The 19,203-nt window shown below is 58.3% G+C and overlaps 1 protein-coding gene and 1 long non-coding RNA gene across 8 annotated transcripts in view; one reads left to right on the top strand and one right to left on the bottom strand.

Annotated features, from left to right (window-relative positions):
* Window positions 1–621, top strand: part of LOC116591926 — a 28,198-nt gene extending 27,577 nt beyond the window's left edge. For both annotated transcript variants that reach the window (XR_004286246.1, XR_004286245.1), the window contains one exon: window positions 607–621. This is a non-coding gene — a long non-coding RNA (uncharacterized LOC116591926). The remainder of the gene's footprint in view (window positions 1–606) is intronic.
* A 4,234-nt stretch (window positions 622–4,855) lies between these two features.
* The window catches only part of TECPR2 (tectonin beta-propeller repeat containing 2), a 98,125-nt gene continuing 83,777 nt past the window's right edge, over window positions 4,856–19,203 (bottom strand). For 5 of the 6 annotated variants that reach the window (XM_032345344.1, XM_032345347.1, XM_032345349.1 and 2 more), the window contains 3 exons: window positions 7,600–7,741; window positions 7,004–7,153; window positions 4,856–6,680 (listed from right to left, as the gene is read on the bottom strand). In XM_032345344.1, coding sequence (XP_032201235.1) covers window positions 6,529–6,680; window positions 7,004–7,153; window positions 7,600–7,741 — 444 coding nt within the window. In that variant the 3' untranslated portion in view covers window positions 4,856–6,528. The remainder of the gene's footprint in view (window positions 6,681–7,003; window positions 7,154–7,599; window positions 7,742–19,203) is intronic. The other variant, XM_032345346.1, reaches the window with a different exon arrangement.

Genomic DNA, 19,203 nt, shown 5'->3' with positions numbered 1-19,203 from the left:
GCCAGAAGGTTCTGCAGATGACCTGTTAACAGATGTGCCACTGCTCCTCAGGAGCATGCTCTGTGCCCCGAGGAGCCTGGAGCCCAGGGAGGACGGCCAGGCGGCCCTGCCCGGGGAATTCCACAGGCCATGAAATTCAACCTGTGCCAGCCCAGGCTGGAGGGCCGCCATGTCCTGCCGGGAGCCGCAGCCTGAAGGTCGGCCCAGTGGTGGGGAGGAAGGGAGAATGGAGGAGTATGAGGCCCAGGGACTGAGACTGCAGGTGGGAGTAAGGGCTCCTCCCTCCTGCTGGGTGTCCTGTGGGTCAGTTAAGGAGCTTCTCTGAACACTGACACTGGGGGCAAATGGATGCTAACCTCTCTCCCAGCTCACAACTTGGGGCATCAGGAGCCCCGGCTCATCTAAGCAGTCCCGGGTCTTCAGATCAGCAATGCTGCTGTTGGGGGGAGGGCTTGTTGCCTTTGGGGTGGGTGGAGATGGAGACAGAGTGGCTCAGAGTAATGGGCGGCTCCTGGGCCGTGGGCCTGTGGAGGGCCTTGGTGCCTGGAGCCACCAGCAGCCTCTGCCTGGGCCTGCAGACTTACTGTCCTGTCTCCCCAGGCCCAGCTCTGTCCTCAGTGGGTCAACCCTCCTGGGCCCCTCTTCCCCTCCACTCTACACCTACAGCTGCTCCTTTGAGGGCCCCGGGCTGGGACTGGGGTGATGCAGAGTTGGGGGAGCTGCCCGGCCTCGGGCCTCCCTGGGAGGCTGTGGAAGGGCGCCCCACAGAACCCGTTGTCAGGCAAACAGGAGGCAGGACCTGGGCGGGATCGTTCTGGGCACTGCCGCCTGGGGACCCAGCCTAAGCACATGTTCAGGGAAAGTTCAGGGGCCCAAACGGGGTGGTTTGGTTGGAGGGTGGCCGGGAAGCAGAAGCTGTGGGGACTGCTCCGTCCTTGGCTGGGTGACTTTGGGGCCTCTAGGCCTTGGAGGGCTGAGAGGGCAGGAGGAGGGGTTCCCGGGGCGCTGGCCCCTGGTGTCCTCTTCACTGTGGGCCAGTGGGACGGGGTCCGGGAGGGGAGTGGCGTTCACTCTGCTTGCAGCTGCACCGAGGGACACAGAAACCAAGGCCTGGCCGGCGTCACTGCCCGATGGCTGCAGAGTGGGGCCCGATTGCTGCCACAGCTCCCGCGGAGACTCCCGGGGGGCCGCCTGGCTCAGGGCACTGCAGGCGTCTGAGCGCAGAGGACCTAGGGAAGTGGTGCAGGGTGATAAGTGGAATGCCAGGGTTATCTGGTGGCCACTGCTGGCCAGAGGGAGGGCAGGAGGCTGGGCAGCAAGTACCTAGCATTGGGCTTATCAGAACCTGGGGCCCTGCAGCCCCAGAAAGGGCAGCCGGCGACTCAGCTCTCAGTCATTGGCAGGTGGCCCTGGTGGCTTCTCAGAGGCAACCGGTCTCTCTGCCCACGACGAGGCCTCCTTTTCTCCAGAGTGAGGCACCTTGGTTTGCACCTTGGGTTCACCAACTCCAGTCTTTCTATGGAAAACCTGACAGCGCCCAGGACTGCCATCCCCGCGCCCACCTGGCGGCCCAGGAACCCCAGCCTGCTAGAGCTCGGGGACCAGAATCGCGTTCCCCCGCAGGGGGACAGGGAAGGCGAGGCCACTCCCCCACAGAGCGGTCGACCGTGATCTCAGGCAGGGAATGGCCATCACGGGATGGCCCAAGCTATTGGGGTGGCCTGGGGGAGGTGGCCGTGAGGGCAGGGGAGTGAGGGCCGTGCTCGGACTTCAGACTGTATCACCTCGATGCGAATTACTCTGATTTCCCTTCTGTTTCACCAGCTTCAACTACTGGGCTGAGAGCAATTTCCTAAATGACGGCCCGTCCTGTTCAGAACAAGGATGCTTCCTGGGCGCCGGGAAGGAAGGAAGCAAGCCAGCGCGGTCAGGGGAAGCTTGCAGGGTCTGCCCCTGTTCCAGAAGCGAGAGGCTGCTGCCGTGGCTCCCCTGTGGTTCAGTCCGGCTGCATTTTTAAATGGAGGCATGATTGACCTATGACAGAGGCACATTTTATATATTTTGGAATATATATAGATGGAATATATAGAATAAAAGATGGGAAGAGGCCTTTTTAAGACTTTTTAAAATAGGCTTTACATCCAGCATGGGGCTTGAACTCAGGACCCTAAGATCAAGAACCATATGCTGTCCCCACCGAGCCAGCTGGGTGCCCTGAGAATCACAGACCTCACCTGTGTCATGAGGAGTTCTGACAAATGTCTACACACATGTAACCACCCCAGTCAAGACAGAGATTTCTGTCTTCAGTGATTTGTAAAATGAATTTCTGCTTCTAGAATTCCAGGTGGGACACTAGAACTGCAGGGAGAAACCAGGGCAGGGCGTGGCTGGGCTTCGCAGGGCAGGGGCGTCCTGCTCTCCCCGCCCCCCACGTGGCCGCCAAATAAAGGGGCCAACTTCAAACTTACTATAAGCATTTTCCTATATTGTAAAATGCTTCGTGTAAGTGGGATTTCTCAGAGGTCTTTGGTGTTTGCTTTGTGACATTTGACTCACTAGTGTTGATGGCGTAAGGAGTCAATGTTAGGACTGTTTCTAAAATGTGAATTTTATTTCTTTTGAAATAAATAATACATTTACATGGCTTGAAATTCAAAAGATACAAAAAGGTCTAGACCACAGGCAACCACTGTGACCAGCCGTGTAGTGAACCCACCGGCAGTTAAACGAGTCTCAATCTCTCTCACCCTCTGCACGGTCTTTGGCCCAGCCACGTCCCTACGCACGGCCAACAGCGTGGATGTAGCCACGCCGTGGCCTGTTTCCCCAGGACACCTGCCCTGTGACGGCAGCGCCCGAACTCGTCAGGCCACTCCTAGGCGCTGGGGTCACAGGACGGCCTGCGTCATACGTCTGCCCCTGACTTAGGATCTGTTCTTGAGGACAGGGTCCCAGAGGCAGACTTGGTGGGTTGCAGGTTTGAAGTCCGCTCCCCTTGCTCCGTCCGCACCCCGCCTGCGTGCCAGGCATTTGCTGAGCAACACCCTTTCATCCGTGTCCATACAGGGGCCTTAGGTGTTCCTCTGACTGGTGTGGACACGTTCTTAAGGTATATATTCGCCATCGGTGATGTCGCAACATCCCCCCTTTAAGTGGGGTTTTAAATTTGTAGTATTTTACTATTTTGAGGAAATCAAACTATATACTTAATTTCCTCTGTGGGAAAGCCCTTGTCCTCCAGAAATCAGATACTACTCCCCCTAGTTTTAAAGTGGGTTCCACACCCAGCATGGAGCCCAATGTGGGGCTTGAACTCGACCCTGAGATCAAGATCTGAGCTGAGATCAGGAGTCGGGAGGCTTCACTGGCTGAACCATCCAGGCGCCCGATTTAGATTCTTTAATCCATTTAATAGTTATCTTGTCCACATAATGAAGGGGTGGGGCACATCAATTGTGACCTCCCCTGCCTGTCCCCTCCCCTAGATGTACCTTCACCACGCTAGTTCCCCGCTGGGCCGGTCAGGCCACCTGTCGTCCCCAGCCCGCCCACGCCACGCTTGCATCGCCCGCGGCTGTCAGCACTCTTGGTGATTCCCACCTGTGTCTTCCCAGGTCTGGAGTTCCACAGAGCTGGGCTCCACTCCCGGTGGCCCCTGTGTGACCTCCAGCAAGTTGCTGAACCTCCCTGTCACCAAGGCTGACAAGATTTCCCTCAGGGGGCTCTAGGGGGACACGGAGCTGTGCAGGAGCCCCAGGCACATGTCTGGCATTCGGGGCACTTGTGGGCACAACATTATTCTGGGACTTCTTCCCTGCCTCCCCTGACAAAACGTCCCAGAGAGGGTTCTTTTCTTTAAGATTTATTTATTTGAGAGGGAGGGAGAAAAACAAGAGCAAGCGAGAGCGCAAGAGTAGGGGGACAGAGAAGCAGACTCCCCACAGAGCAGACAGCCCGACGCAGAGCTCCATCCCAGGACCCTGAGATCACAACCCGAGCCGAAGGCAGACGCCTCACCAACTGAGCCACCCGGCCCCCAGCCACCGAGAGGTTTTTTTTTTTGTTTTTAAAGATTTTATTTATTTATTTGACAGAGAGAGATCACAAGTAGGCAGAGAGGCAGGCAGAGAGAGAGGGGGAAGCAGGCTTCCCGCGGAGCAGAGAGCCCGATGCGGGGCTCGATCCCAGGACCCTGAGATCATGACCTGAGCTGAAGGCAGAGGCTCAACTCACCGAGCCACCCAGGCGCCCCATTCCACCAAGCGTTCTGACAAACTGAGTTAAACGCTTTGGGGAGGGTGGATGTCTACAGTTTCCTTTGTCTTTCATCAGGGACATCAGACATGTCTTCTGAATTCAAACTTTCTCCGCCGTCTTCTGTGGAGTGTGACAGTCCCTGACAGGAGCCGGACACGCCTCGTTCAGGTCTTCTGTGGCATCAGCATGTCCTGCTGCTATGAATGGGATCCTCTCCCACATGCTGGTTTCCAGCAGAGCGTGGCCGACACTTGGGTTTGTTTCTTGGTTGGAGTCTTAGGCCCAGGGGCTCAAACCCTTCCGAAGCCTGCCCGTGGCAGCCCGGCCTCGGCGGGCCTCCAAGTGGAGACAGCTCTGTGCTCCGCCTCCCCTGACGGCGTCCTTCCCAGGGGCGACCGGGGGCACATCTACCTCTGGACGGCCGCTCTGGGGACGCTGGTGCATATTTAAACATCACGTCCGCCACGCTCTCCTGGCTGTGGGGCTGGGCTGGCCGACGCCATTGGCAGATTCTTCCAGCACAGGTGGGCAGGCCAACCTCATGAGTGCCTGCTGGGGGCCCTTTCTCACAGCCCAAACACCAGACTCGACCAGGTTTGGAAAAAGTCTAGTTTATTGCACTGTCTCAAAGCACAACTAAAAATTAAAACCAGAAGGAAAAACCATACAAAGCACTGAAGCTAAAAGTAGTTTAAAAGTATCCAACTAGACTTAGGTTTAATTGCACTAAAGTCCCGTGGGTTTAGGGGAACTCTGCTGTCTGAGGGGGGCCGGGCAAGGCACAACATACAAGAGAGGGGCCGCAGCCAGCCTGGGCTGGCCTCTGCCGTCACCGAACTCCGAAAACAAGGATTCTACAAAAGTGGAGTGTGAAGCAGGATCTGGGATTTCAGACTCTTGTCCTTGTTTAGCCCGGGAACACCCCCATCTTTGCGGCTGGCCGGGTCCCGTCAGAGAACCCCTCTGATCGCTCTTTAGCTGTGGCCTGGGGGCTCCCGGACACACTTGCTTAGGAGAAAACAGGCGTCGAGTAACTGGGCCCCGGGCCAAAGGCAGACTAAAAAAGCGGCGAGGCTGGAGTCCTGCGTGGGAGCCGCCTGCGGGATGGGGGGCGCTGACCCCGGGGTGGACCCGTGGTGGGGCTGCTGAGCCCATGGCCCAGATGCCCACGAGGACCCCAAGAACTGAGGTCTGGCGAGGCCACTGCAGGCCCCATCGGGAACTCCCGGGAGGCGTCCACACAAGCCCTGCGACGGTGCTGCTCCCGCTCGGAGCCAGCCGGCAGGTCCCACGACGGTCCCACAAGGGGTGCCCGAGCTCGGGGAAGCTGTGGAGGAGGACTGGGCAGGCGCAGGGCAAACCACGCGGAGGAACAAAAGGCCTTCCGCTGGTTTCAGGGAATAGATTTCTCCTCTAAATTTATAAGAGCTGATTTCGAATGAGGTATTTTATGCAGGTTTGTAATACAACAAACAAAAAAGGCAATAATTAGTAGACGCATCCTGGGAGAACGCTTCTGGGCTCCAGGACGGCCGCCAGCAGCACTGCACAGCACTGTGACGAGCACGCTCAGTGAGCAACCCCGGCTGGGCTCCCCCACGGCCCGCTGCGCCTCCCGGGGCCACGGCTGCCTTGGAAACACGTGTACCATTTCTATTCCGTGTCCTCCACCGGCCAGTATTGTTTTGGCTAAAGTGTGTTCTCCAGGAAGTGAGCATGCCGTGCCCTGTGAGCGGGCCGGGAGGGCACGGGTCGGGGGTGTGTGTGTGTGTGTGTGTGTGTGTGTGCGTGCGTACACTGTGTGCTGGCACAGACCAGTGCCCTACCTCTCTGACGTGGGCTGGGTTTCCCAGCCGGGGTGTCCAGCGTGGAATGTGCTAGAACTCAAGTCCCTGTTGCGACCGTGAAGCTGAGCAGGACCCTCTCAGCGGTGGGAGTGCGCTGACCTCCGGCTCCCTGGCTCATGCCTGCGGGGGGCCTGGCAAGGCCGGGAGGAGGCCGGCGTTGCCGCGCTCGGAGGCGGCCTCGGCAGGAGCTCAGAGGCACGGCCGCGCCAGCAAGGGCTCCGGATCGCTTGGCTGAGGCTGTGGGTTCTGGAACAAGACGGAAACAAACATGGATGAAAGCAAGTGTGGGCGGTCTAAGTCGGCCTGACATGTCTGGACAGGAGCCGACACGAGGTGTGGCCAAGAGCCCGTGACTCTAAAACCACCATGTCCACCCCCCGTCTCGGCCTCCTCACTCCTGAGCGCCTGGCCCGAGGCTCCGTCAGATGACCTCCCACTCGTCCTCCAGGTCCTCGGGGTGGGGGGTGGTGGCATGGCTGCTCGCGGCACCATGCGAGTGGCTGAAAGTCCTCGTCAGCCGCTGGAGGAGGTAGCCGGGGGGGCCCACGGCCCACAGCTCATCTGACGAGGTCACTGCAGGGACGAGAGGCAGATGCACGCTCGTGAGTCACCCGCCGGGGCGGCGGGCACAGGTGCAGTCGGCCGGCTCCCCGTCCTGCCGTGGCACTTTCTAGCTGGCGGCCCCAGACACGCCACCCCCAATCTGTGCCTCAGATCCCTCAGCTCTAAAGTGGATGGCCCAGTTCCGGCCAGCTCTGGCCAGCAGGGTGCTGGGTGCCCTCCCTCAGGTGTGACCCTCGGCTCTTGGGAGAGCGAGCCCCATGGGAGCAGCCTCTTGTGGAGCCCCCACTGACCTTGTCCACGGGAGCCCCAAACCCACGGAGCTGAGCACTTGCCTGTGAAACAGGTCACGTTGCCAGGAATTTTCTTCCAGTAGTCTCCTGCAGGGTTCTTGTCGGTGATGCCGTACCGTCGGGCAAGGTCACCGTTGGGGCAGCGGGCCCACACGGTCCTGGTGCTTAGTGCCAGCTGGCAGGCCTGCAGCCCTGCATGCCAACAAGGTGTCCGTCTGTCCTGAGCCCCCAGCTAGGACAGGCCAGACCGCCCTCTTCCATGAGTTTGCTCCCTCCCACCACTGGGTCCTGCTGACCAGGGGGCTCTGTGCGGACAGTGCCCTGCACTGCAGGGTTCGGAATGGTGGCCGAGGGAAAGGATGCCCCACCCACCGGGCAGAGCTAGCAAAGCTGCCAAGAGCCCAAGGCCAGGGCACACCAGGGCCCAGGAGGTCTGGAAGCAATCAGCCCACACAAAACTCCAAGGGTACAGGGTTACGCCCTCCGACAAAGGGTGTTCGGTTAGGTCCTTGCTGTCACCTGCCTCAGTGGGACAGCAGAAAGGAAAAGAAACCCCGAGTGCAAAGGCTGGGCCTGCCATGGAGGCCGGGCCGCTGGACAGAGCAGGTGCCCGCGGGAGGGGCAGCTTGAGTCCCCACCTGGCACGTGCTCCCAGTCGGTCCCCACGGGCATCTCTTCGGTGAGGCCGGCCCGGACGTGCACGTTCTGCCTGCTGTCGAGCGCCCACAACATCTGGTCGTTGGGACTGCAGTGGACGCTGACCAATGTGACCCCCGCGGGCTGCGAGCGGGAAGAGACTTTCCTTAAGAAAGGAGGTGGCGGGGCATGTCGTTTTTGGAGACAGCAGGGACAGAGGGGTTTGGAGGGGAGGCAGGAGGTGCAGCGGGAGGCGGAGAGGACCTCACATGGACAGACGCCATCCCTGCTGCGTCAGGCGAACCCAGATGGAGGAACCACCCAGCGTGTCAGCAGCAGCGTGTCCTGAGGGACAGAGAGGCAGGGACGGGCCAGAGAGCAGGAGGACGCCAGAGGTGCACACAGGGTCCTGCACTGGGACGGGCAGGTGGTGGCCATGGGCAGCAACAGAAGAGGCTGGTGTGGCCACTGTCCATGCCTCTGCCTGACGGCAGGTGAGGCCACACGAGGGAAGGCGGGCTCTGGGGAAACCCGGGCCTCGGAGGTCCCCGCACGCATAAGCACACGGCCCCAGGCCCAGAGCTCTGTGCAGAGAGAAAGCAAACCCAGCAGGGCATTACTAGTGGCTGAATCTGGACGAAGGGTCTACGGGACTTTGTTGAAATATACCTGCAGGATTTCTGTTGGCCTGAAGTTTTTTCAAGATAAAAAGTTTAGTTTAAAAAGTATAGAAATGGGGTGCCTGGGTGGTGCAGTTGCTTAAACACCTGACTCTTGATTCTGGGTCAGGTCATAACCTCAGGGTTGTGAGATTGAGCCCCGCATCAGGCTCTGTGCTCAGTGCAGTCTGCTTAGGACTGCCTCTCCCTCTGCTTCCCCGACTCCCCGTGGCTCCCTTTCTCCCTCTCTCCCTAAAATAAGTAAGTAAATGTTTAAAAAAAACTATACAAATAAAACCCACCAAGATATGCTACTGCTGTCGTGGGACGGCGACAGAGGTGCAGGGAAGGAGGCTTCGGTCCGCCCCCGGGAACTCCAGCGGGGGGGCGGGGGGGCCTGGGGAGGGGCGAGGTTGGTGTCGCGGCGGGCCGCCCCACGCACTCTGAGCCCTAGCTTCCACACTACTTTTTCATTCAGGTGGGACAGGGCGAGGGCAAGGCTGACCATGAGAGGGCCTCTGTGTGCACAGCAGGAAGTGGGGACTGGCAGGCCAGAAGGCCAGTGACTCTGCCCACCAGGCACAGGCCTGGCCCTTGGTGGCCTCATGACCAATGTCAGCTAAGAACCAGGGCATCATTTAACTCCCACTGTCTCTTCTTTAGGCACCATGCTTGTAAAGGGCCCATCTGGAGCCACCCACCTGGCCTGGGTGCTGCCACCCAAAGGGAGGACACCTCTGGGCTTGAGCTGCCCTCCAGCATGTCCCCTTGGGCAGTGACATCCCCCGCTGGGTTGGCTTCCCGTCCCCAAGAGGGCACAATGCCAGCTGCCCTGCCCTACTCCCCGGTCAGCCTGGGGCCACGTTCCCATGTTCCATAGCTCCTGGTCCCTTGTCCACTTTTCATAGGACAAGGGGAAGCCGCTTCAGTGTCGTGTTTGCCACCTACTGACCTGTTCTGGTTCATCCAGGGCTGCCCGCCCCTTAGCCGGACGCTTCCCTGCCCGTGAGGACAGAGCCATCTGTACAGTCCCGGCCCTGTCACCGGCAGTGCTGGTGATCACCGAGCCCGGGATCTGACTGTCCTCCCCCTACTGACCGACACTGTGCATTTTCCCGGACCTCGGTGGGCCCTGCCTTCCCGGGCTGCCTCAACTGGACCCAAAGCAGCCCCCGGCGGGCGCTTGGCGCTGACGCGCGACTCCGCGCTTCTTCCCCCGGGCTGTGGTGGACGCGGTCCCTCTCCATGCCTCACGCTCAAGACACAGCCGCACGAGGGGCTTCCTGTTGTCACGCCGACATCACATAACCTCCAAGCCAGCCACCAGACCCCCTCAAGGGACGTGGGCAGAGGGGCTCTTCGTGCTCCCTCCGCCCCACTAAGGGGGCCAGGGGCTCCGGGTCTCACTACCGGCCACTCGGGGCAGGGGCTTCCCACCCGCTTGATTCATGAACGGATGAGCCAGCCTCTGAGCAGGGGGGCCAGCAGGTGCCCAGCGCCTCAGCCGATGGGAGACCAGGGCACACGGAGGACAGCAGCCACCATCCGGACGGAGGTTCCTCGCACTGCGTTGTCACTCACCACTGGGCGCCTGGCCATCTCTGCCTTGCCTGCTGTACGGCCCTCAAAATAGCCTCCTGTGCTTTCGGAGCGGGGGAGCCCTGAAGCTGCTGCCAGCATGCTTCCGGACGCCGGGAGCTTCCCACCTCCCCTCCCGACCTGGGCCCGCCTCTGGCTGCTCCAAATTTCTCCCTTATATGGAGCTCACGGGCACACGAGTGGCCACGCGCTCCCAGCCTCACAGCAGGGGCCATCTGTCCATCTGTCCATCTGTGGCATTTCAAGAGAGAACCAGCATCTGTCCCGAGTCCTACGGCCACAGGCGAGGGTACCCTGGCTCAGCGCATCAGGCCTGCAGACCCGAGGCCCGGGGAGCCTGGGAGAGTTGGGCAGACTGGGCTGCCTGTGCGGGGCACGGGATCGGTCAGGCAAGAATCGTAAGGTTTTTGAAGGCTGGTTTCAGTGGAGGACAGGGGCTATCAAGAAATAAAGGGAGCGCCGTGATGGGGGACAGCCCTGTGACAGCGGCTATCCAGAGAGGAGGTGGCCTGAGGGACACACAGCAGCTGGGGAATGAAGGGCCAGCGAGGGAGGCTCAGTGGGGAGCAGGCGTATGGGGGGAGGGGTCGGCTTTTCGTGACCATGCTACCAAACCAGTCCCTGTGGAGGATCAGGCCGCTGAGATGTCGCTGAGGCTTGGCACCACCCCGGACAAGGGCCACCAATAGAAAACCAGAGTAGCACGTAAAACCCCGAGTCACTCCCTAGCACCAGGCTGCAGATGCACAGGTGAGCTCCGAGGGAGCACCCGCCACCTCCCCTGTCCGCTGGGCAGCCAGGACTGTGGGCCTGGGGCTGGATCCCGCGGGACCACACACAAAGCTACAGAGCACCTGGCCCTGCTCCAGCTCTGAGGGTTGCTAGGTGTACCAGAATCCAAGGCGTCTGGAAACCTGCTTACCCCACTCTTTTTTTTTTTTTTTTTTTAAAGATTTTTTTCATTTATTTGACAGACAGAGATCACAAGTAGGCAGAGAAGCAGGCAGAGAGAGAGAGGAAGCAGGCTCCCCGCTGAGCAGAGAGCCCGACACGGGGCTCCATCCCAGGACCCCAGGACCATGACCTGAGCTGAAGGCAGAGGCTTCAACCCACTGAGCCACCCAGGAGCCTCACCCCACTCACTTTTTATCGAAGGTTCACATGCATCCAAAAAAGCACACGAATCCTAAGTGTATAGTTTGCTGGGTTTTCACACTCTGAGCACAGATCTGGAACCTGAACACGAGCCTGGCTGTGCACCCAGTTACCACCCTGCCTGCTCTCCACACCCCACACAGGACGCGAACCTCACTCCGAGGCGGCGGCACAGAGGCCTCTGAAACGGGTAACGGCCCTCCCCAGCAGCTGGAGGCCTGCCCCAGGACAGCCCAGGGGAGACCACGGGGAGAGGGAGGGCCGCAGGCCCAGTCTCAGAGGACAGAGGAGCACAGATGGTCCAAATGAAAGCGCACAGGGAGTAACTGTGCACTGGAAGAGGAAGAGCAGAACGTCCCTATGAAGATGATCATCTTGCAGCAACTCCCAGACTGGGTCCCACGGAACACCATGCCAGCCCCACGGTGGGGGGCTCATGCTGCCGGAGCTCTCGGACCCACTGCCTCCTGAACACGTCCATCGGGGGGCCCGCAACTGCCTGCCGGACGAGGAGCACCTGCAGTGCACTGGGCCCTGTGCCAGGCACTGGGGAGACCTCAGTGCAAACAAACCACACACCCCGGCCCCCAGGGGCTTTCAGTCTACTGGGAGGGCTGGGTGAGGGGGCGCTAGGAGAGCCTTGGTGCAGGAGGGGTGGATGGCCGGGCGGGGGGTCGCCTGACCTGGCCACCCCGGGAAGATACGCTGGACAGGCTCAGTGATGGCAGAACCCACAGACAGGTGCAGGTTTGGAAGCAGGAAGGACACAGGGTGGTTAGAGCCCAGTGACCAGAGACAGAGTGGAGAGAGGTCAGAGGGCATGAGGGCGGGCCACTGGCGGAGGGAGGAAGTGGATTTCGCGCTGAGTGAGGTGAGACGCCACTAGCCGGTTGTGAAAACAGGGAACGCGATATAATCCTGGACGTTGGGAGGACACACCTCGGAGAGGCCCGCTCTGAATCCTGGCGAGACAAGAGATGGCCCAGCCCAGGGGTGGCAGTGGACCATCTCTGGGCAGGCATGCAAGGTGCCAGCCACGTCACTCCGGGCAGGGCTGCTGCTTATCTGGATCCTTCCCCTGCGGAGGCGGGTTGATAAACAGACACGTGAGCACAGTGGCTGCTGAGTCAGAGTGCGAAGACAGAGAGAGGCCTCCAGCGAGATACACTCATGCCCTTCCCAGAAGGAAACGAATGGCCGCAAAGCTGGCAGCCGGGAGGTGGGCAGCGGACACGGCCCGTCAGCCGGCGGGGCTCGGGCACCCCGCAGAGTCGCGAGGGAGCACCTGAGGGCCGGCCAGACCGGTGGGGCTGGACACGTCCTAGGGCCAGAAACCGGGAAAACCGCCACAGCTAAAAGCAACTGACTTCCTGCTTCCCTGGAGCAGACGGTGCTAAGAGGTGTCAGGGTGACTCCCGGAGGGAGCCCGCGCACCATGAGCCACAGTAGGCCCCGCCACGCGCTCACTCATAGCAAGGGCTTGTCCCCGAGTTCAGCAGCCGCCTCCCTGGACCTTTGCAGGATTTATTTGGTGAACTTAGATTTTCTTTGGTAATGGTCACTTTGGATTTGTTCTTTTGTTCGTAGACTACTGTTTCAACTTTTTAAATTGCAGGAGAATCACCATACGGTGCTGTATCTGTTTCAGGCGCACGACACAGCGGCTCAACCATTCCGCACATTCCCCCAGGGCTCCGGCAGGAAGTGGGTCGCCACCTGTCATCAAGCAGCGTCCTGACGGTGCCGCTGACTCCATCCGCCGTGCTGTACTTCCCACATCCGTGACTTCCTTATTTCACAAACAGAAGTCTGTGCCTCTCAATCGCCCTCACCTACGTCACCCACCCCTAAGGCTGTCTCTCTCCCTGGGCCTCCTGGAGGGCACCCGAGAGCTCCTGGCTGAGCACGGGGCCCTCAGGTCTACCGGCTGCGTGGCTGCGAGAGAGGGACACCACAGTCTGGGGCTAAGTGAGCCTGAGCAGGTCAAACCGAGCATACCAGAGGCTTCTGGAAAGAGTGGGCATGACTCAGGGTCCCAGCCGCCTGCTAGTGAACACCACAAAATCCCAGCCCCCGGGCCCTACACTCCCACAGGCTCGTTAGAGAAACATCAACAACGAAATCAGAAGGAATTGTAAGAAGTGATTTTGGGGACATTGACTGTTAATACTTTGATTTATTTTTAGCTTTTTTCCTATGGCAAGCTCTTTATTTAAAAAAAAAAAATCTGGCTTATGTCATTTTGTGTTCTGCTTTTGGCTCAGTTCGCCATATCCAAAGCCCTTCCCCAGGCCGCCACAGCTGTGATTCCAACAGGGGCTCTCCCCAGTCACTCAGGGCTTTCTGGAAGACAGACCTGGGCTCCGCATCAGGTGCTCTCCGGAGGGCCAGTCCCTGGCATTTGTGATGCCGTCATTCTCAGGCAGAGTCATGGAAGCATCTGTAACCGATGGGATAGTAACACAACAGTGGCAAGCAGGAGGGGCTGGACATGGGTGTTGAGTGTGACTCAGAGGTCAGGAGGAATACAAAATGAGGTCCCTAGCTGTCCCTGGAGACCTGGGCAGATCGGGAGTGGCCTGGGGCCTTGGGACCCGACTGAGAAGGGTTAAGAGCGAGAAGACAGCAAACCGGGAGGGGAAGGCAGGGGAAAGGGCGGCAAAGCCCGGGTGGGGGGCAGGCTCAGGGCCTGCGCCCAGTCCTACCCTGGAGGAGCGGAGGACTTCTTCCCTGGAGGGGCCTTGTCGCAGGGAGGGAGGAGACCTTGCAGAAGAGCCATCAGGCACCAAGCGCTACCCGCCCCACAAGCTCCCACCAGTCTCTGGGACACCAGGGTCGTGGTCCCAACAACACACTGTGTCTTAGTGACCTTTGTTTCCCAAAAGACAACCAAACAGCAGGCCCTGAGGAATGTTTGTTGAAGCGGAGAGAATGGAGGTTCTGGAAACTCACTGACTGGCGCTTGCCAGCCTCTCAGCCGGGCCCTCTGCCGCCTACCCACCCAGCTACCTACCTCCCCGTCAGCACACACCTGCCTACCCCTTGTGCCTCCACCATGCTCCTACCAACTCCCAGGTCACCAACCCAGCCAACAGAGCTTCCCCTGAGCACCTGCCATGGGCCAGGCCCGGTGCGAGGTGCTAGGACTCAATCTTCCTGACCGCTGGCATAAAGTCTGGTGAGAGATACATCGCTCATCGCGAAGTCCCACAAAGAAAGAGAATTCTGACTCCAACAGGGAAGGCCAGTGTGAGGTGCTCTGAGGACATACGGTGTGCGTCAGACCGGGGCCAGGACGGCAGGACGAGCGCGTCGGGGGTGTGAGGGCTCGGGGAAGGAGCCGGCAAGGGCCCTGGGGCCAGACGCCAGGCCAGGCGGCTGCAGTGGGAAGGGCAGGGCGGCACTGCACAAGGCCTGCCTCCTCATACAGGGCGGGAAGGTTCGCTGGGGCCCAGGGCTCTGAGGCTGAAGGTGTTTGGAGAAGGAGAGCTTGGAGGAGGTCCCTGAGGGCAGATGGTAAGAAACAAGATGCCACGTACAAAAGACTTCTCGGCTGACTTGAGGGCATGGCGCCTTGGTCTCTGAGAGAAAAGGGTCAAGTTGGAGGCCGTATGGAAAAGAGAGGCACCTCCTTGGGGAGACAAGGCAGCAAAGGTTCCATCAATGTCACTCGCCCTCTGCCACCACTCTGAGAGCTCTCGAACATGGTCCAAGACACAGGGTTTCCCAAATGGCAACGGGAGAAGTCCCGACACGTGGAAAAGCAAATGCCGAGGTGGGGGTGAACAGGGAGCAGGCTGTGAAGACGACGCATCACATGGGCCGTTTTCAAACGAGGAAGCTTGTTTTTGCTGAACCCAAGCCCCTCCAGAGGGAAGGTGAGTGAAAGCGGGTCCAGTGGTTCCTAAACCTTAAGTCCCCAGGATCTGTGTGGGGAACTTATTAATATGGCACATTCCTTATTATTTAGCCATTAAAAAAAAAAGAATGAAATCTTGCCATTTGAGGAGGGAGCCAGAGGGCACTACACTAAGTGAAATCCGTCCGTCAGAGAAAGACAAATGTCGGATGACTTCACTCATGTGTGGAATTTAAGGAACAAGACAAGCGAGCACATGGAAAAAAAGAGAGAGGAACCCAGAAACAGACCCGTAACTACAACAGAACAGACCGAGGGGAGGCGGGGAATGGGGCTTAAGGAGCACCCGTGGGAGCAGCGCCGGGACACGTGTGGGAGGGCCGAATCGGCCCAGTGCACACCTCAGACTAAGAGAACACTGTACGGTAACAGACCGGAACTTAAGGAGAACTATATTATGGAATGAATGAATGAATGAATGAACAAATGGCACATTCCTGGGCTTGAGTCAGCCTTTCTGCATCAGACTCCGGGGCTAGGGCCCAGACATGATCTGTTCATAAAACAAACAGCTCAGGCAATTCTGTTCCGATTACCTGTGGGTTACCTCCCCCTCTTTTTTTGGTAAAGATTTTATTTATTTATTTGAGAGAAAAGCATGGAGGGGAAGAGCAGAGGGAGAGGGAGAAGGAGCCGGATGTAGGGCTCAATCTCACGACCTTGAGGATCATGAGCTGAGCCAAAATCAACAGTGAGTTGGTCAACCACCTGAGCCACCCAGGCGCCCCTCTGTGGGTTACTTTTTGAGAAACTGCTCTGCCCTTCTGTCAAGAAGTAGGCAAGGTGATACTTCCAAAGCAGTCTACAGGAAGCTCTGTCAAAATCCCAGCTCAGTTCAACAGAAATGGAAAGGTAAAACCTAAAATTCGTGTGGAATTGCAAGGGACCCTGAGTAGCTAAAACAATCTTAAAAAAGAAAAATTTGGAAGACTCACGCTTCCTGATTTCAACACTATTATGAAGCTATAGTGTTCAAACAGTGTGGTACTGGCCCACGGACAGACACAGAAGTCCATGGGATGGAGCTGAGAGTTAAGAAAAAAATCCACACAGTCAAGTGACTGCCAAGATCATTCAGTGGGAAAAGAGCAGTGATTTCGACAAGTGGTGCTGGCACAGTTGGAGAGCACACGTGTGAGAGAGGGAGGTCAGACCCTTACCTCACACCATATACAAAATCATCTGGAAATGAATCAAAAATAAATGAGAGAGCGAAATCTGGCAAAGGTGTCTTAGATATGATACGAAAGGCATGAGCGTTAAAGAGGAGAGATAAACTGGACTTCACCAAAATGAAGAACTTCTGCGTATCAAAGAACACTGTAAAGATAGCCCACATGATGTGAGAAAACATCTGCAAGCCACATATCTAATAAGGGTCTAGTGTCCAAAATAAATAAAGAACTCTCAGAACCAACAAAAACATAAACGAACCATTTAAAAAACAGGCAAAGGACTTGAACAGACATTTATCTAAAGAAGACATACGAATGGCCAACACCACCATGAAAAGATGGTCAACATCGTTAGTCATTAGGGAGATGTGAATCAAAACCACGCAGTACCGTTTTGTACCAACTAGGAGGACTAGAAAAAGGAAAATGGGAAATAACAAGTGGAGAGGATGTGGAGACATGGGAACCCTCCTACTTGACGTGCTGCAGCCACCGTGGGAAACAGGCAGTTTAACCTCAAAAGGTTAGACACAGAATGACCGCATGACCCCCAAATCCCACTCCTAGATAAAGCCTGAAGAGCTGGGTCGGATGTTCAAACAGCACCCACACGAGTGTTCACAGCAACAGTCTTCACAACAGTCAGAAGGTCGAAGCAGCCCAAGTGGCCCATCAGCTGTCGAGTGGCTGAGTGACATGTGGTCTGTCCACAGGGGGTACCATTCAGCGGAAGAACTAATACAGAGAAACACAAACACACCTTGAACACCCAATGCTCTGAGAAGGAGCCAATCACAAAAGGCCACCTAGCATAGCAGTCCCTTTATAGGAAATGTCCGCAAGAGGACGATGGGTACAGAGAAAAAGCAGATTCGTGGTTGCTAGGGGCCTGGGGAAGGGGGCTGGGGGGTGGCCGCTATGGGCAGAGCGATTTCTGGAAACCCGACGAACATGTTCTGGAACCAGATGGTGATGAAGGTTGCCCCCAGTGAGAGGGAAGGCAGTACAGCTGACTCCAGGTCCCATGGAAACAGCACTTCTTACTAACAAAATCTCTGACTTTCCTGTTTTAAAGGCTTGCTCAAACGATTTGGGGCTGGAAGGGACCCAGCAGACCAGCTAAACCGACTCCCTCAAATTCCAGGTGAGGAAAGTGTTGACTCTGGCGCTGACGGGGAGAGCCCGCAGCAGAGCTAAGCCTGGAGCTCAGGGCTCTGGGGGCTCCGATCAGAGTTCTTCCAACTTCTAGCAGGTGAAGTTTTTACCCTAAGACGTGCATGCACACATGTACACACACACTCACACACGTGTGAGCACAGACCCCCTAGCCAGAATGTGAATACACCGAGGGCAAAAGGAAAAAAATATTGAAAATTTTATGGCCAAAGGAAGTGTTTGTCTGGACAGATCGTTTAGGTACGGGTCTCATGTGAACCTTGACAAAATTCAGCGGGAATACTTCAGGAACACAGAGAGGCAGCAAAGTGGTAGCACATGCACCCACGTCACCACGGGAGGCACCAGGCAGGGCCAGGGACCAGCCCTACGGCCACCACCTTCCGGACTCTTCCCCATCGCCCCCAGGAGTCTCCCTCCTGGTGTCTCTCATTTACTGACTCGCCAATCCACCTTGCACTTGTGACGCACTGTGTGACATCACTCCTCCTCGGTGTGCAGGGACTGCCGGAAGCTGCCGCCGTGAGGTCCTCCGGCATGCGGTTTGCTGGCCCTCTGTCCGTGGTCCCACGGTTCTCGTATGCTCGGACTTCTGTGTGTTCCCTTTAGGTTTTCTGTGTCTCCCCCATTGCAGATCCCCTTCCTGCTTCTGGTCTCTTCCTTCGAATCTCTGAAGCTTGAGAATCAGACATGGGTATTAACAGGCCTGCACTTAAGGCGCCAGCAGACTGTCAGGGGGAGTGAGCGCCGAGGCTCCGACACACAGACCCTGCTGTCTTTTCTTCCCACTCAGCATGTGGCCCCAGGCAGATGCCCTCCCCCTCGGGCTCCATGTCCCTGTTCCGAGCGTGAGTCAGGTGACCCGCCAGGCTCCTGACTCTGGGTTTTCGTGTTCTGATGCCGGGTCGCGGCCGACTCTGACTGCCAGGCCGTGTGCTCTGGCCTCGCTGCCGGAGACCAAGGGCAGGTCTTCCACCGGAGGCCCATGGAGTGCTGGCCCTGTGAGCCGCCCCGTGGCTGCGGTGACGGCCTCCTGGCCAGCGCCGCCCAGACAGCTCTGCTGGGACATGTTGAACGCATCAGGCTGAAGGGTGAGCTGTTACCTGAAGAGCGAGCTCTGCTGCGAAGAATGTTTGCAAACTGCTGGCCCAGCGGAGCAGAGCTACCAGAGGCTGGGTCTGCGGTTCTGCACAGGAGAAAGGCTCCCCCGCTTCTGTTCCCTGGTCAGCCGACAGCAAAGCCGGACACCCTGTCCCCGCCACTCCCGCACTGGCCCCGGCGATCTCGGACAGTTCCGCATCTGGTCTCAAGTGTGACGGGGAAGCCGGCGAGTTGATCTGCTGAGAGCAGGCCAAGTGTCAAACAGCACAGGCAGAGGCAGCTTTCCTAGGCAGCTGTTGTGTTCTCTCCTCCTCAGGTGGGGCTGGCGAAGCCAACTGCGGCCACTCCTCTGTCCACTGCCGGAGACGCTGTCCGACGCCAGCCTGACACCTGGGCCGGGGTCCGCACTGGGGTTCCGTGCTGCAAGGATGCTGGGAGCCCGCAGGCACTACCCGGCGGCACCGGCCTCTGGGCGTCTGACAGCTGACCTCCCGGCAGCCGATCACAGGCAGGCCCGGCCCTGCGGTCCCGCTGGCCGGCTGCTGTGCCCACCCTAACCACCACCCCGATTTCTGAGGGCTGAAGGAGCGTGTCAAGGGGCCGTGGGCATCCCCCGAGCGCCTGACCGCGGAGTGTGAAGTTGAAACAAGGTGGCCTCCACCCAGGTTCTCAGCACGAGGGGCTCAGATCAGCTGCGGAGCCGTAAGCTCCACAGCCTCCTGGGCCAGGACAGCAGAGTGAACGCACACCTCCCTTCTCACTCCCTCCGCGACACACAGTGAGAACAGGAGCTCACACCTCCCTTCCAGTGAGAAGACACAC

Source organism: Mustela erminea, chromosome 5, assembly GCF_009829155.1.
Source record: "Mustela erminea isolate mMusErm1 chromosome 5, mMusErm1.Pri, whole genome shotgun sequence".
In the NCBI taxonomy this organism is placed as follows: domain Eukaryota; kingdom Metazoa; phylum Chordata; class Mammalia; order Carnivora; family Mustelidae; genus Mustela; species Mustela erminea.
Note: the sequence above shows the minus strand (reverse complement) of the source record. Positions and strands in the feature narration are given on the sequence as shown.